At 54.6% G+C, this 17244-nt stretch overlaps 2 protein-coding genes across 3 annotated transcripts in view; one reads left to right on the forward strand and one right to left on the reverse strand.

The window, feature by feature from the left end:
* Window positions 1-165: 165 nt before the first annotated feature.
* On the reverse strand, window positions 166-10278 carry SH2D3A (SH2 domain containing 3A). 2 transcript variants are annotated; one of them, XM_082835474.1, is made up of 11 exons: window positions 10210-10278; window positions 8980-9227; window positions 7160-7296; window positions 5200-5549; window positions 4754-4830; window positions 2773-3245; window positions 2524-2639; window positions 2193-2367; window positions 1993-2104; window positions 1274-1459; window positions 166-448 (listed from the first exon to the last, which is right to left on the reverse strand). In XM_082835474.1, exons 3-11 carry the CDS (start codon window positions 7226-7228, stop codon window positions 288-290), a joined length of 1719 nt encoding a protein of 572 aa, XP_082691600.1. In that variant the 5' UTR covers window positions 7229-7296; window positions 8980-9227; window positions 10210-10278; the 3' UTR covers window positions 166-287. The 2 variants fall into 2 exon arrangements, with proteins under 2 accessions (XP_082691600.1, XP_082691601.1); XM_082835475.1 differs by lacking the exon at window positions 8980-9227 and having other exon boundaries at window positions 10210-10263.
* A 2706-nt stretch (window positions 10279-12984) lies between these two features.
* VAV1 (vav guanine nucleotide exchange factor 1) overlaps window positions 12985-17244 on the forward strand; it is a gene marked incomplete at its 5' end in the record, with an annotated part of 52248 nt that continues 47988 nt past the window's right edge. The window contains one exon of the mRNA XM_082835938.1: window positions 12985-13188. Within this exon, the coding sequence (XP_082692064.1) occupies window positions 12985-13188 (204 nt within the window). The remainder of the gene's footprint in view (window positions 13189-17244) is intronic.

Below are 17244 nucleotides of genomic sequence, written 5' to 3' on the forward strand. Positions count from 1 at the left end.
TAAAAGCCACACGTTCACCCTTTGTGGGATATGCGAGGGGGCATGTGGGAGAGGGCGTCCAGAGCCTCCAGACATCTGGGTCTTCTAGTGTGGGGAGGAGGCTGCCCTCCGCCAGGATCAGTGTGCCTTTTTAGGGCACAGGGTGGGTTCTTGCAAACCAGGTCCCCTCCTGTGAGGCAGGGTGCAGGTCCCCACTGCATTTGGCTGTGTGAGGAAGCTTGGGCGGCTTCCTTGGTCTCCATGGAAGCCTTGGTATCCCAGCGTGAAGATGGGGGCGGTCAGTGCTCTCAATGGTCAGGCTCCAGGCGCTGCGACAGGACGGTGAGGACGCGCTGGAACTTCTCAAGACGTGTGGCCCACGGCGCCCCAGCTCCTTGGCTCCCCCAGAGCAGCCTCCTCAAGAAACCAGTGGTCAGGGCCTCTCTCAGCTCCGGGTGGGGCCGGAATCCTGGGGGCGGGGCCAGGTGGGGCTGGGGGCAGGGCCCAGGCAACTGCCTTGCCCCTCCCACAACTGCCTTGTTCCCTCGGGACTTTGACCCCGGAGGGACTCAGCCTGAGATTACCTGGACATCTGGGTAGGGTTAGCCGGGAGGGGGCTCCTGAGTCTGCAGCAGTGGGGGTGGGGTGGCTGAGGGGCTCGGTGGGTGTACCGGGGCAGTCTGTTCCTGGGGCGAGATCCTGGGGGACCCACTTTAGGGGTTGTGCCTGGAGATGGAGCCACGCCCGAGGGTGGGATTTGGGGTCCGGGCCGTCCTTCGCGACAAACTTGGGGGGGGAGGAGGTTGGCCCATGTTGGAGGGACAGGGGGGCTAAGGTCACCAGTGAAGGCAGGGACGACCCAGGTCGGGGATCCTGGAGGCTGGTCTGCCCCAGGGCAGGAGAGGGGTGTGGCTCTGAGCTCTGCGGGGGCGCCGTTCTATTCTACCAGGTTGAAGGTCTGAGTCATTTAGGAGGGAGCTGGGCATTCTTGGTGGCGGATCGAGATCCTCTAGGCGCAGGGCCTTGCCAGGTGGAAGAGTGGGAGTTGGGCCCTGTGGGCGTGGCTCTGGGGGGCTGGGCCGCCCTTCGGGGGCAGTGTTTCCGTCTACACTGCAGGTTGCGGCGCGTGTTAGGGTGAGAACCCCGTGGGGCCGGGCCGTCCCAGTTTGGGTGGGGCTCTGGGAGGCGTGGTGGGAGGCTCTAGTCCCTGGCCCGGTGGGTTTGGGGGCACCGAGTTGGAGCATGAGGGGTGTTCCGGGACCCTCTGGCAACCCGGCGCAGAGGAGGCGCTCACCTCGCAGGCGCCGAGCCGCCGCCTCGCGGAATCTGGGCGCGTCCCGGGCCAGCAGACGCGCCCGGTGCAGGGTGCGCAGCAGCCGCTCGCAGCTCTCGTCCAGGGGCCCGGGGAGTTCCTCGCCCTCCAGCAGGCGCACCGCGGGCGCCACGTGCGGCAACGCCACCTCCCCCGGGTCGCAGGGTCCTGTTGGGGGAAGGGTCTGGGCTGGGCTACGGGCAGAGGGCGGGTCCTAGGGTGAAGGGGTGCGACATACATTGGGCCGAGGCACCCTAGGACAAAGCAATGGTTGGGGTCTGGGTCAGAAACAGAGGCTTGAGCCTGGCCCAGAGCAGGACCGGGGAGTGGCCTAGGGCAGGGGCGGAGCCTGGGACAGAGTGAGGGCGGGGCCTAGGGATTAGTTCCCGACCGAGACTCGCACAGAGGGCGGGGGTTAGGGCGAGGAGGGCGGAGCCTTGCTTAAGGGGCGGAGCCTAGGACCGAAACAACGGGCGGAATGTAAGGCCAAGGTGGAGCCTAAGACAGAAGGAAGGGGCGGGGTTTGGCACGAGACCCAGAGGCCAGAGCCTAGCATAGAGCTGGATGTGAATCAGGGGCCGGGCCTAGGGCAGGGGGCGTGGCTTAGGAGAGAAGCAGGGGCGGGGACCTAAGACCCGGGCGGGGCTTAGGACCGGATTGGGATTCCGCTTAGTTACCACTCATCGAAAGATGCTACTCACCGGCGCCCTCATCCAGCGCCCGCATCAGTGGCTTCAGCTCCTGCTCGAAGGCCAGCGCAGCCTCGGTGTGGCTCCTTCGCAGCTGGCGCCACGTGCGTTCCAACCGCGACACCTGGAGGAAGAGAGCTGAGCCCGCCTCCTCTCCACTTTTTCCCATCACTTGCTCTCTGGCCTCCTCCCCATCCCCGCTTCCTACGCACCTGGGGCATGAGCAAGGCGCCCATGACCGCGGCCAGTCCGGGCAGGTCTCCCGCCGCCCCTGGCCGCAGCGCCAGGGCCAGCTCCACCAGGCCCCTCAGGGCGGCCGCGCGCTCCTCCAGCGGCCCTGCGCAGCCCAGCACTGCCAGCGCCCCCGCCAGTGCCAGCGTCTCGAGCCTGTGGAGGCGGAAGGCAAGGGTCTGGGGGCAGTGGGGAGGTTTGCAATGCGGGGGTGAGGAGGGACAGTCGGTGGCATTGCCCATGCCCCACCTCCCTAGGGGACCGTGAATGGGGAGATTTGGAGACCCTAGGGATTCCAGGTGGCTGGCTCACCTCTCCAGCAGTTCCAACCTCAAGCGATGCCCATGGGGAAGTGTGAGCAGTTCCAGACCAGAGGCGACCCCCATGGCGCCCCGCTGAGCCTTGGTCACTCCCAGGAGGCCAGTCGCCTGGTGATGGGGGGCCAGGGTAAGAGTAGAGAAGTCAAGGGAGCAGGGTGAGTATACAGATGTGAGGTGGGGTTGGCCCTTGTCCTGGCTTCAGCCCCTGCCTGGGGAGGAAAAACCTCTGTAGGTGACCCACCTGGCAATCCACCAATAGCAGGTGGAGAGCGGTGCTCCCAGGATGGTGCTCCAGGAACAGGCCATGGAGAGTATGCAGGACTTCAGTTTCCAGAGGCCGATTCTGGGAGCCCAGCAGGCAGAAGGGGTTGTCAGGTGGGCAGAAAGAGACCTCTGCCTGCGGTCTTGCAAAACATCCGTCCTCCTCCTCAGCCTCCCACCATGGTGCCTCTGGCTCTGGGCAGCTGTGGCCAGCAGGTGTTCCCTGGACCCTGGGCACTCGGGGCACCAGCTCACAGTACGTTGGGGGGCATCCAGAGGCATCAGGCAGCATCAGTGAGGATGTTCGAGGTGGCTTGGTTGGTGCCTTGGCATGAAGCTGCCCATCAGAGGCCCTGAGGCTGTCAGCAATGGACCCCAGGGGAACGGGCACCTTTAGCAACACGGAGTCACTACCTGTCCGAGGCAGGGCAGATGCAGGCATAGTGGAAGCTCCTGGGTGTCATACAAGAGGGGGTGAAAGAGGTACACAGAGAAGATAGCTGGGAGGGGTCAGTGGCTTCATGGGCTACTAACCTCCTGGTTCATCCACTCATTCAGCCAATAACCAGGTATCCCAGCCTATCTCGGTGTGGCTTTGAAATTGAACAACTTCACCAACATCGATGCTACACACTTACCAATGGTTTGAAAACGAACTTTCTCTGACACGTATGTAGTTTTGCAATTTTTGAATACTACATTGCAAGTTTGAATTCTTTGTTTTTGCCCCTCTGATTGAAGATGGTAAGCCCTGACTGTATGAAATTAAAATGAAAAATGTCATTCAAAATTCACAAAGCTACATAAGCATCAAAGAAACTGAATTTATCAAAATTTCAAATGATGTCTTCTGTTAAGTTTGTGGCATATTTACTTCTGAGGTTATTGGAACTTAAAACTGCACCCAGACTTTTGGGAGACTCTGTATTTACTAAGCATTTAAGTCGACCCTGTTATAGGGGCTCAAAACCTCCCCACGGTTCCCAGCTCGCTCTGAATAAGGGCCAAAGTCCTCATATTAGTCCAAGAAGCCCTCACAGTTTGAGCCCAATCTCTCGTGACTTCCCCCTCACTCCCAGTGTTTCTGCTACACTCACCTCCTTTTGGTTCAGTGAACAGTTCAAACTCTTGTTCTGGCCCCAGGACCTTTGCAATGGCTGTTCCCTCTGCCTGGGTCATTCTCATCCAATTATCCACATCGTTCCCTCCTTCATCTCCTTCAAATCTTTCTCCATGGGACCTTTCCTAACTACTACTTAAAATTGTAATACTCATTACCATTCGCATACTCCTTACTGTGTCCTGCTTTTAATTTTTAACCCAAAGCATATGTAATTGACTCATTTTTGTTGTTCATGGCCCTTCTTCCTCTAATAGGATGTTGGCTCCACTTGAGCAGGGATCTTTGTCTTTCTTGTTCATTGACATATCTCAGCACTTAGCAGAGTGTCTGGCACACAACGAGGGCTCATGTTGAATTGGGGGGTGGTGTGGACAGGGCAGTCAGGGTATAAGGGAGACTCCTCCTTTATGTAGGATGGTCAGGATCAGCTGCTTTGAAGCACTCACATTAGATGAGAAGGAGTCAGCCAGGTAAAGATTAGGGAATGGGCTCTCCAATGGTGAGAACAGCAAATGCAAAGGCCCCGAGGCAGGAACAAATTTGGAAGGTTCCAGCAACTGAAAGGAAGACTATGTGGCCAGAGTGAGTACGGGATGTGAGAGGAATTATTAGAGAGGTCAGCCATGGTTAGAGAACAGAGGGCTTCTTGGAATCATCATAAACCCACATTTTTAAGCACCTACAAAGTTCCTTAGTCCTGTGTTTTTTCATCACCATGACAACATTGAGAGCATCACCATCTCTTTTTTCCAGGAGGTTAAGTCACCTGCCAAAGTTCACTTGGGTAGTGAGTGGCAGAGCAATCTCTGAGCTATGTATTGTCCTGGAAGACCCTTACCTGAACCAGGGTGGTCTTCTGTTGGCTGCCCCATATGCTCCAAGCCTGCGGGCTGACTGTCACTCCGCTTCCTAGCCCTGGGGACAGAGATGGGGGAGATGTGTTGTCCTACTCTGCGCAGAGCAGCCCCCATCAACACCCGTAAAACCTTACATCCCATCATTCGGAACCAGTGGATCCCAACCAGGGTGCCTGATACCCCCAGGGGACACTTGGGCATGTCAGGAGACATTTTTGGTCGTCACAACTAGGGGAATGACGTACAGAGGATTCTACTGGCATCTAGTAGATAGAGGCCAGGGACGCTGCTGAACATCCTACAATGCACAGAACGGCCCCCCACAGCCAAGAATAATCTGGCCGCCAATGTCACTAGTGGACAGTGCCGAGGTGGAGGACCCTGGGGGGTGTTGGGTGTCGTCAGGGAGGTTGGGAGCCTGTGGTACCTGAGTGGCTCTGTCCAAGCCGGGCCGTCTGGGAGGGTGTCTTCACTAAAGCTGCGTCGAATAGGTCCTTGCCGCGTCACTGGCCTGGATGCCACAGCTCCCGTGGCCTGGGACAGTGTACGCTGGCCGGTCACATAGCTGCGAACCAGGGCAGGCAGGCTTGGGAAACGCTCATCCTCCAGCTGAAAGAGGGCTGTGGGCCGGCCTGGCCGGGGGCGCAGGGCCACACGGAACACCTCGAAGTGTAGGACTGAGCCCCGCCAACGGCAGGAGATCACAGGGTGGCCCCCACGGGACTTAGATGCACGAACTAAGAAGTCACCATCTTGCTGGAGGAGGGCCTCAGCCTTCTGGGGATGGAGGACAGGGGCAAGGGGTTTAGGCATAAGCCTGTATCAGTAGTTAATGATGACTCCCCACCCACTCAAAAAAACCCAGAGACTGGATACCATTGTGTCAGACCATTTCTTCTTTTTTCATAGGCATACCTCTGGACTACATTTCCCAGGCTCCCTTGCAGTTAGCTGTCATGTGACAAGATCTGGCCAATGGTATGAGGGCAGAAGGGCTGTGGGGAATGTCCCGACCTGACCAATAAAATTCTCCTGTACAATCCTACAGGTTCTGTCCTGTCAGTTGATGTCTCCAAAGCCCTAGGGGATGGCGAAGACACAGGATGGAAAGGGCTTGGGTCTGACTCATTTTGGAGCTCTGCATCCCCTCAGGTTGTGACATGAACTAGCCCTTAAATTTTTTTTTTCTAATATTTATTTAGGCTGCACCGCGTCTTAGTTGCGGCATGCGGGATCTTTAGCTGTGGTATGTGACTCTTAGTTGCAGCACGTGGACCCTTAGTTGCAGCATGCATGTGGGATCTAGTTCCTCGACCAGGGGATCAGACCTGGGTCCCCTGCATTGGGAGTGTGGAGTCTTGCCCACTGGGAGTGCAGAGTCTTCCCTGGACCACCAGGGAAGTCACACCCTTAAATGTTGATCAAGTCTGGCTGGTGACATCTTGGGAATGTTTTTTACAGCCACTAGCCAGCACTGACTTATGCAACTTCCAACCCAAGGACATGCACTGAGCTTGCTATGCAAATGTGGCTTCCAGAAAAGCCATTCACTGGGTCCTTCCAAACAAACTGTGGCCTTTAAATCAACCTTTAAAATAATGGTCAAGCAGTCTTATGCCAGCCATGGTGGCTGGTGTGAAAACAGGGGCTGAGGGCCACAACATTGCAGAGGGGAAAAGTGGAGCTGGTGATGGGGGCCGGGGACTGGACAGTATGCACAATGGGCACATGTATAGCCCTTGTTATTTGCCAGGCACTGTTTTAGTTGTAAAATGTATGAACTCACTTCATCCTTTACCAAGGTTAAGAGGTAGGTACTATTATGCCCATTTTACAGATGGGGAAGCTGAGGCCCAGAGATATCGAATATCTTGCCCTAGTTCACACCCAATGTGAGTTGTAGGGATGGGACTTGAACCCAGGCTGTCTGGTGCTAAAGTGTGGTGTTTTAACCACTAAGCTACACTGCCCCTCATGATTGGATTGGATACCCCAGGTCCTGGAACTCCTGAAGGTGACCCCTAAGTTGGAGATGAGGGTGAGGAACTTTGGATTGAGAGGGAGATGGGCCCCTGGCGGCCACGGGTGGCCTGGGATCCAGAGAGAGAAAGCAGAGCCAAGGGGTGGTTTGAGGGGTCATTAGGACCCTCTTCAATCCCCAACACCATCCTCAACACCTTCCCAAAGGAAGTGATAATTTAAATATAAGAAGTGACATGCCACACCAACGAAGCTTCAAGACAGTCCCCAGCCCTTGAGCCACTCTTTCCGATAGACCTTGACCCTAAGCCCCTCATCTGGGATCCAGGAGTACCCAGTAAGTCAAAGGTCAAAGGGGTGAGACTCCCCATCAGACGGTCCTGAGGTCCTGCAGGAGGCAGCGGTACCTGGCGGGACAGTGGGCCGTGGTACCATGGTTGGCCAGCAAAGTCCTCTCCATCCTGTGGCACCTGCATGGAGCTCTCAGGGGTAGAGGCTGCAGGGGCTGTGCTTTGTACTTCCAAAAGGCCCCAGTCTTCCTCATCTGTAAAATGGGAATAGTTACTCCTGAATCCTGAGCATCCGGCTCAGCCCTTCCATGTTCCTCATGGTTCTGAAGACAGCAGCCCATATCTTATTGAACCTTAAAATGCAACTCTCTCTGTATATGCATATATAAAAATATATATTGTATTTTAATATAAAGTATATCTTTACATAAATTATATATAATATATTAAAATATTTTAATGTATACTATATAATATTTTAATATATAATATTTATATTTAAAATATATAAATATAATTATATATAAATATTTATATTTAAAATATATAAACATTTTTGTATAACTATTTATATATTTATACTTTAAGTTAAAGATGTTACCCATAGTCCGATTATATATCTTAATTATAAATTATATCTGAATTATATTTGAGATATATATATATATATCAGATTAAAATCTGGCTATGAGTAACTTTAATTTAGAATAGGCTGTGATTTCATGGAAAGAGTCATGCCTTCACTGGGATTCTTGCAAAGGGAAAAGACCTCTGCATTGCTTTCAAATGTAATGCAGTTTTTTTATGCAGATGACATACTGCTACGTTTTGGCGAAATTTAATTAACAAATTCACTCAAACCAACATTCATGGGGCACCCACTGTGTGCCAGATGCCCCTTCTCGGCACTAGAGACCTAGCAGTGAACAAAACAGACCAGAATTCCTGTCCTTAGGGATGTTCTAGTAGGGAAGACAGGGATTGGAAAAAGAAGTAACTAGATGAGGAAGTATAGGATAGATCCGAGAGACCTAAACAAGAAACTGAAACCAGGGATGGGGTATGAAGATTCAAGGGGTTGGAGTTAAGATTTTTCCATAGGGTGGCCCGGGAAGGTCTCTGTTGGTGAACACTGGGAGGATTTTGAGGGAGCAAGCCAGGTGGTTCTTGGGGTGAAAGAAATTGTAGGCTGGGGAGAATTTAATTTACTAAAGTCCATAGCGTCTCAGCCGCCTATATGCATACTCAAAGATTCTTAGATTGTACAGAAATCTAACCCATAGGTGTCTTTCCAATGTAAGGCCACTTTTTCTTTTTTTTTTTGCGGTACACGGGCCTCTCACTGTTGTGGCCTCTCCCGTTGCGGAGCACAGGCTCCGGATGCACAGGCTCAGCGGCCATGGCTCACGGGCCCAGCCGCTCCGCGGCATGTGGAATCTTCCCAGACCGGGGCATAAACCCGCGTCCCCTGCATTGGCAGGCGGACTCGCAACCACTGCGCCACCAGGGAAGCCCCATGTAATGCCATTTTTAAGGACATGAAAGGGTCATATTTTTGTAGACTTGTCAGCAAATAAGCATTTGCAGATTTTCATATTTCGGAGCAGATCCATTTCCTTATTACTGCAGTCAAATTTAGGTCTCAGATGCTTTAGGACATGTTAATCATGGCGCAGGCCTCAGGCCCCGGTGTGTCTCAAGTGTCTGGTGGAAAAAACTGCCCTGGATGGGAGGGAAGCAAGCGGTTTGCTTTTTGCTTCCCCTGCCCCCAAGATCTTCTGGGCCTGGGGGGGTCTGCAGGGAAATAGCACCCGGATTCTTATGACCTGAGTCAGCTGGGCTGAGGGCCTGAAAGGGTCAGGAAGTTCCCAGACTGCCCCTAGGTGGCTTAAGGGGCGGGGGAACTGAGCAGAGTGCTGTCTCCCGGTGCCACATACCTGAAAGCCAGGTGTGTCTCCTGGATGCCTGAGCACTTCCTGTTTGTCACCTGGGCCAGGCCCAGCCTTGGTCTTAAGAGTCCCCGGACTCCAGCTTCCTCTGTCTTAAGTGCCCCTTAGTGGGTGTGGTGGTGCGTTGCTGACAAGGCTCTGATTAGTTCAGGGGGAGCTCAGAGTGGGCACAGGTCAGCCACAGGCCAATTAAGTCATCCACCTGCCCTGCGTCCTTTGGAATAATTTCTGGATATCTGGGCAGAAGAGAGAGGAACAGGGCAGAGTCAGGAGAGGGGGTGGGTGAGAGGCAAGCTTGGCGAAAGGAGGAAGGGGATTATTCATGCTCTGTTGGCCACATACACATACACACATGTGCAGGAGGGCAGCCACCTGCACAGAGACACAGGGACACAGGTGGACGCGGAGCCTCAAACTTGAGCAAACATTGACTGGTTGAATGCTTACTGCGTGCCAGGCTCTGTTCTAGACCCTGGAGAAACAGTGATGAATGAGACCAAGGCCCTTCCGGTGGGCAAGACACAAAAAAATTAAGCGCAGGATGAATGAAGAAGGTAATATCTAAGGGTGAACGATGAAGGTGATAAAACAGGGAAATGTCAAGGAGGCTGGCTGGGGCAGGCCACCTTAAACAGGTAGTCAGGAGGCTCTCTCCCACCAGGTGACGTAGGAGCTGAGACCTCAGTAGAGGGGAGACAGTGATGCAAAGATGTGGAGAAAGAGCAGTCCAGGTGGGGATACGGCAAGTGCAAAGGCCTGGAGCTTGCTTTGTACATCTTACATCATCAGGGAGGCTGGTGGGGCTGCATGCTGTGAGCCAGGAGTGAAGTGGAGAGCAGTAAGATAGGCAGAGACGATGCAGGAACTGGTGGACCTCGAATTTTCATCTCAGAGGGGTGGAAGGGCAGCTTCGGGACGGGACGGGTTTGAAGTGAGGGAGGGGCACGATCTGGTCTGTGGTTTAAAAACACCGTTCAGGCAAAAGTGGAAGCAGGGAGGCTTTCCGTGTTGCACAGAAAACACGCTTGGAGGAGGACGCCCAGGTACACGGACACGCGTGATACACAGCGTCCCAGTCAGGCGACCCCTTTTACGTTCGCGGACGCACGTGGACAGACACCCAGATCCTCCCTGAGAGCTGGTGGCCCCACCTGGAAAAGAGAACTCCCTGCCCCAGTAATCTCCCGGTCCTGGATCTGCCTGGGGCCCCTCACTCACCTGGGCCGGGACCCGCGGAGCTCCCAAGAACCTGGGGCCTGGCGGAAGCCTGAGGCTCTGCGGCTCCCGACCCCTCCCTCCCCGTCCCAGCCAAGTCCAGCCTTCACCCGCCGCGCCCGAGGGGAACCGAGCCCCAACACCTGGTCCCTCCCATTTAAACCCCGCCCCTCCAGGCCCCGCCCCTTCTCCAACCGTAACCTCCGGGCTCTCACCCCGCCCCCTTGTTCTCGCCCCGCCCCCTTAGAAACTCTCTTTTCGCTAACCACGCCCCCTTCAGATAAAACCTTCTTCCCGTAGACCACGCCCCCTTGGGAAACTCCGTTCCTACTAGTGGACCCCGCCCCCTTAAATTTGCCCCCGCCCTTCTCGGGCTGACCACGCCCACTCATCTCCTCACTCCTCTTTTAGTTCCGCCCCTTAGAGCCAGGCCCCTCGATTCCGCTTAGGGCCTCCGGCTGGTCCTAAGCATCCCTGGCCCCTTGGGAAGGGGCAAGGCGATGTCTCCTAAGCCCCTCAGTGTTCCGGGCAGGGGCGGGGCGGTCCCTACGGGCTCTCTCGCCTGGCAGGGAGTGGTGGCGGCTGTGACGTGACCGGGTGAGCTTCCTCCAGACCACCCCCCTCGGTTTCCGGGAAGGAACCCCATTGGGTGTCGGGTTTTGTGGAGAGAGATGCGGGAAAACACGACAGCCTCTCCTAGTAACAGAACGTTGGAGCTGATCTAGACTCTGGCAGGACTGGGGGGTAAACTTTCAGGTGGTTTCCTAAGTGGAGGGAAGGAGGGGAGGGGGGCTTCCATCCTGTCGCCCGGAGACAAGGGTGAGAAAGGTGGGGGAGGGAAGGATCTGGAACCAGACAGAGGACGCTCTGGCCAAATTTATTGAGAGCGCATAATAATAACAACAGAATTGAAAGCAGTAGCTGCAGCTAACATTCATTAAGCGCTTACTGTATGCCAGGACTGTTCTCTTTGCTTGCCCAGGTTCAACACATTGCATTTTTACGTAGACCTCTCAATGAGATGGGTACTGTTTTCATCACCCCATTTTCTAGATGCAGAAACTGAGGCATGGGACAGCTCAGCCCAAGTTTGCCCAAGTTTGACACGGCTTGTGATTGGTCAAGGTGGGATTCAAGCCCGGAGCCCTGGAGCGCTATCCTGTCTTCCTCTGATCTTTGCTGCCCCACCATCTCTGACCCCTACCGTAATTCTAAACGGTGAAGGTTACTGTCACTCACTTTACAGATGAGAAAATTGGCGCATAGAGAGCCACGGATGGTTGGGGAAGAAAGTTTTGGTGCCTGTAGGATCGTAAATCTGGGAATTTCCAGGCTGGGCTTCCCCATTTGCCAATGTGGAAGAGACTCCAGTCTCAGGACAGGCTGAGGGGTATCCCTTCCTTGACCCACCCCCCGCCTGGTTTTGATACAGTCAGAGGGTAGGGGGTATGTCCAGTGAAAGGAGTCTAGCGCCCCTTAGTGGTTACAATAATTAAAAAGGAAAATCCGGGGGGTGGCTCGGGTGGCGGGTGGGGTGGGTGGGTGCTTGTGAGACGGAGGGGGGAGACTACTCACAATCTAGTGGGGTGGAGGTGGGTAGAGAGACCTCGTCGAGCACATGATTTCAGATAATGATAAGGGCTACAAAGACAGTAAATATTTGCTAAACCAATGAACGACACTATCAAAGTCCAAAAAAAGAGATGATGGTGGCCAGGGCCATGGAAATAAATGAACGGATTTGGGATAAATGTCAGAGGTAGAGCCATAGAGCTTTCAATTATTCATTCATTCTTCATTCAACAAATATTTATGGAGCATGTATATGTGCCAGGTGCTGGGGGGAGTGGTTCCAACACCAGACACAAATTTCTCAATACACAATAAAGAAATAAGTATAATAAAATAACAGGTGGGGAAGTGGGATAGGGTGTGATGGGGTGGGAAAAAAGGCTGTGATCTGAAATGGAGAGGTTTGGGAAAACTTCATGAGAAGATGATCTAGAGCTAAAATTTGCAGGAAGTGAGGGAGCTGGCCGTGAAATTGCCTAAGGCAGAGGACTAGCATGTGCAAAGGCCTTGTGGCAGGATGCTAGGGCAAACTTCTGGGGCGACCTAGTATGTTGGAAGAACACTGAGGAGGCCCGTTTGGCTGGAACAGCGCAAAGTGGGGGAGAGTGGGAGAAGTAGGGCAGGGAAGTGATGAGTGCTCATGCAGGCCCTTGTGGGCTGCAGGGATGACTTTTATCCCAGACGAGGGGGGCTGTGGGGGCATCCTGACTTGACTTAGGTGTTCATAGGTGCCCTCTGATGTGGGGAGTACAGATTGTGGGGGGGGGTGAGGACAGGAGCCCGGCCATGGGGCAGAGGACACTGTGCTGCTGGTCCAGGCTGCCAAGGTTGGGGGCTGGATGAGGGTGGAGGCGGAGGAGGGAGGGGTGCGAACAGGGTGGATTTTGAGTATGTTTCCGAGGTTGTACGCTCTTGGGTTGGACACAGAGGAAGGCGGCAGGCCTCCTTGTTACCCTGAACCCACTCCCAGATGCCCCAGTGCTAGTTGGTGGGGGAAGGAGAGGCCAGGTCCTGCTTGAAAGGGGCTGGGCTGGGGCTGGGCTGCAGGTGCCCCCCCCACACACTCCCACGGCTCCCCCTCCGCCCCGTCTCAGGGCGACAGTTACAGGCAAAGAAGAGGAAGTGGTAGCTAGCTAGCGGAGGCAAGCGGGCGGGCGGCGAAGGAGGCCGCGAGGGTGCACAGGCCGGCCCGGGAAGCTAGCAGCCATGGAGCTGTGGCGCCAGTGCACCCACTGGCTGATCCAGTGCCGGGTGCTGCCGCCCAGCCACCGCGTGACCTGGGATGGGGCCCAGGTGTGCGAACTGGCGCAGGCCCTCCGGGATGGCGTCCTTCTGTGCCAGTTGCTCAACAACCTGCTGCCCCAAGCCATCAACCTGCGGGAGGTCAACCTGCGTCCCCAGATGTCCCAGGTGAGACGGCCACTGACGGACCTGCCCCAGGGTGGGTGGTGGGAGGCATCCCAGGCTGGTACCCAGGGGCTTGGTGCTCTGCACCTCTGGGCCAGCCGTGTAGAGAGGAGGATGCCCCCACCGCCGCGGGGTCTGGCACAGGGTACGGGGGATATGGGGGTTGTAACACTCGGGGATACAGGGGTGGCCCACCCAAGGTTAACGGGAATGGGCTCATAGGCTCACAGTTAACCCACATCTAGGCTGAGAACTGGCAAACTTGGGGTTAAAGTTCCCAAAGCCCCAGGCTGGCTCCAGTGTGCATCAAGCCCCAAAAAGGGATTCTGTGGGGGTCCTGAGGGGGGCTAGGAACCCCCTGGGTGGCCAATAGGGTGCCTGAGGTTTTCAACTCCTTTGACCCCCCCACCCCCCAAGATTCTGGCTATGGGGGAGGGGCCTCCTCCGATTCCTTCCCCCACATGTGTCTCCTCCTCCCAGGCGCTGGGCCCCTTCCTTCCCCTCACATCTTCCCCTTGGCTTCCTGCCTGGGCCTGGGGCAGCATGGGGCGGGTGGGGTGCTATGGGCCTGGGGCTCTGGTCTTCCTAACTCCATCCATCCCAGGGGGCACATTGAGGCAGGACCTGGTCCAGAACCCTGAGAGTGGGTCCTGGGGTTTTGGGAACCTAGAAATAGCTGCTTTTTCTCTGTAGGGATTTCTGCAAGGGCCCCGGGGTCCAGGCGGAGGAGGATTTGACTGTGACCGCCCCCAGCTCAGGAAATCTATTCAAATCCCTATTTGAATGCGGTGGGGTGGGGGAGGTAACTGGACTGGATTCTCTTTCAGTTGTACCTTCTCTGGTTCTCTCTGGCCTCCTGAGTTCTGGGTGGAAAGTGATGGCTGGTGGTTGGGGGTGCCCTGCCTGCCCTGCGGGCCTGACACTTGCTATCCAGCCCTCAGGCCCTACCCTGGGAGGAAAGGCTTGTCTGGACGCGCTGTGGGCTAGAGGGGGACCTCTCTGGGGACAGATGGTGGGCAGGCTGGGGCATTGCCTCCTCTCTGGCCTGAGATGCCCTGTGCGGATGGGGGGAGGGGCAGTCAGTATCAGGGAGTGGGCCTATGGGGGTCCCTGGGGGTGTTTCCTGAGGATAGGGCCACACGTGGAAGAGGCCCACCCTCCCCTGGCCCAGGCAGGCTTCCTGAAAGAATGGCGGCGGGGGAACCCTAGAGATTCCGCTGCCACCCCCAGCCACCTGCTCTGGCCACAGGCCATCCCAAATTTTCCTCCATTTCCTTGCCTCCTGGCTTCCACACAGAAGGAAGTAGCTGTCAGACCAGTCAGGGCCCAGACTTGCGAGCAGTCGAGATCCAGTGAGGCTTCAACAGCAGCTAACGGGAAAGTGGTTAGACTTAAGGATGAACTTCTATCCTTCCCTGCATCTTCCCTGTAGCTGGTTTTCTGATAAAAGGCAAGGGGTTGTGGCATTATTCTCTAGGAGGGCAGCTGCAGGGACTAATGTGTCCTGATTTTCTGTGCTGGGCAACACCGAGGACCCAGGCCTGGGTCTGGCCCTCAAGGTGCTCCCAGACTGGGAGAGACAGACATCCCCCAGCCCTGTGTTGTCAGGACCAGGGCAGAGGAAGAAATCTCTGGGCTGGGGGCCCTGGAGCAAAGGCAAGACATTGCCTGGGAGAGTTGGGCTTGATGCAAGAGGGGACATTTGTGCTGGGTTTTGAAGGGTGAGTAGGAGTTTTCTAATTGCTCTGGGTTCCGGTGCCTAGCTGTGTCAGGCCCTGCACTGGGCAGGGGTGTTCCTTGATCCTCCCCATCTGGGAGCTCTGTGCCATCCTGCCCTGTGCATTTTGTCTCCCTTTGAAGCTCAGCCCTGTGCCCCATTCACAGTGGGGCCATGAGCAGGAAGCTAAAAGGTGGTCACATTAAGTCGGAGGGAGGTATCACAAGAACAGCCTCTCTAAGTTTTCAAGTCCCTGTCCATCCACAGATTTAAGCCCGGGCCATGAACTACCAGTGGGATATGGAAGGGCAGAGAGAGAAAAGGGAGGGCTCCTGATGGGGGTGGAATGGGGTGGGGGACACACAATGGCATAAAGATGTGGGGGAATTAGGATGCTTCCTAGTTTCTCTCATTTCCTCCTCAGAGTTCCTCGGCTTTCGCTCCACTGTTCCCTGGGTAGAGAGTGGGAAGAGCATATTAATTAATTAATTCATTCATTCATTCGTTCATTCATCAACAATTATCATGTACGCTGGGCCTCTTCTTGGTGCTGAGACAGTGGGAAAAAGACACACACAAACCCTTGTTGTCGAAGAGCCCACATTCTAGTGGGAGGCACTGACAGTGGGCAAATAAGGAAACACATACATTGTCAGAGGTGGTACATGGCCTGGAGAAGGGGGCTTGGGAATGTGGGGTTGCACTTTTGCGTAGGAGGTCTGGGAGGCCTCACTGAGGAGGCAACATTTGAGCAAAGACCTGGGCAAAGTGAGGGAACGAGTCATGTGAGTCTGAGGAAACAACACTCCTGGCAGGAGGCACTGCCAGTGCAAAGGCTCTGAGGTGGGAGCAGGTCGGTTCCCACGTAGTTGTGCTGCAGGGCAGTGAGTGGGCTGGCTGGTGGGCATGATTCATGGGCGAGGTCAGATTGAAGCGAGTCTCCAAGCTGAGATCTGAGACCCAGAAAGACGATGACACCATCATAGGCGGCCACAGTGATGACCAGACACTCTGACTCTCTCTGGGAGCCCAAATTCCGGGTGGCAGAGATGAAACTTTAAAGCTGAGGAAGTGGAGAGGAAGAGACAAATGTGACAGTCATTGTGGGAAGGATCCACCAGGACGGGGGAGCTGATTAGACTCAGGATGGGAGGGGTCACTGGAGCCAAGATGATGAATCTTTTTTCAGTTCCCCCACTGTGTGACCTTGGGCATGTTACTTAACCTCTCTGTGCTTCGGTCCCCAGCCTGTAAATGCTGGTGCTGTTGGCAGAGGCAGGGAAGGGAGAGGGTAGGAGAGTTAGAATAGGAGGTGTGGGCTCGGGTGGGGGTTGATGGTGGTGGCTTGGAGGAGACAGACCTGGGAGCCAGTCCTGACAGCATCACTTGCTGGCTTCGCCTCCCTGAGCCTCAGTTTCCCCATCTGTGAACTGTGGCTAAAAATGGCACCTTTTGGGGGGAAGACTGTTGTAGTATTTCAATACTTCTCAGCACTGTGTTGACACCTGATAAACCCTCTATAAAAAGTCTTTTTAGGGAAAATGAGGGATATAGGGAAGGTTGGCAGCATAGCGCAGCCTGGAGGAGTTTGGGTTAGGGCAGTGGTTCTCAACTGGGGTGGTTTCGCCCCCAGGGGATCCTTGGCTATGTCCTGGGACAGTTGGGGTTGTCACGTCTGGGAGCTGATACTGGCATCTAGTGGATAGAGCCTGGGGATCCTGCTCAACGTCCGACAATGTCGCACACAACAGAGAATTATCCGGCCCCAATGTCTACAGTGCTGAGGTTGGGACACCCTGTGCTGGGGGACAGACAGCCTGGTAGAATCTTTAAAATATTTGACTCTTTGGTTAAATAATAGATGTGTATCATTCAAAGATCAAAACACATAAAAAGGTGCACAGGGAAAAAAATGTAACCTCTAGCCATCTTCTTCAGATACCCAGGTGCTACCTTCCTCCATAAGTGACTCCTTTTTTCTTTAAGTTGACTATATAGCCTTCTAGAATTACCTTATGCAAATAGGAATGCAGGTTTTTATTAACTACCCTCGTCTCTTACTACAAAAGTTGGCACATACCACCCACTGCTTTATACCCTGCTTTTCTCACTTTAATCATCATCTTCAGAATCTTTCCAAATCAATACATAGAGATTGTTCTCATTCTTCTTTAAAAAATGACTGCATGATATTCTAGATTGTCCATTTACTCAACAAACCACTTATACTGGGCTAACTGTGTGCCAGGCATTCATCTAAACTGGGGGCTGGCAAACTACAATGGGAGGGCCAAATCTGAACCACAAGTGTGTTTTATAAATAAAGTTTTATTGGCATACAG

The sequence above is a fragment of the Leucopleurus acutus genome, assembly GCF_964270905.1.
Source record: "Leucopleurus acutus genome assembly, chromosome: 3".
Taxonomy (NCBI): domain Eukaryota; kingdom Metazoa; phylum Chordata; class Mammalia; order Artiodactyla; family Delphinidae; genus Leucopleurus; species Leucopleurus acutus.

Coding starts and splice junctions, on each gene's coding strand:
- SH2D3A (XM_082835474.1), bottom strand. CDS start 7,228: ATGCAGGTGCCACAGGATGGAGAGGACTTTGCTGGCCAACCATGGTAC. Junction 4,831..5,199: donor GCTTGGACAGAGCCACTCAG/GTACCACAGGCT, acceptor CTCTGTCCCCAG/GGCTAGGAAGCGGAGTGACA. Junction 3,246..4,753: donor AGAAGACCACCCTGGTTCAG/GTAAGGGTCTTC, acceptor TATGACACCCAG/GAGCTTCCACTATGCCTGCA.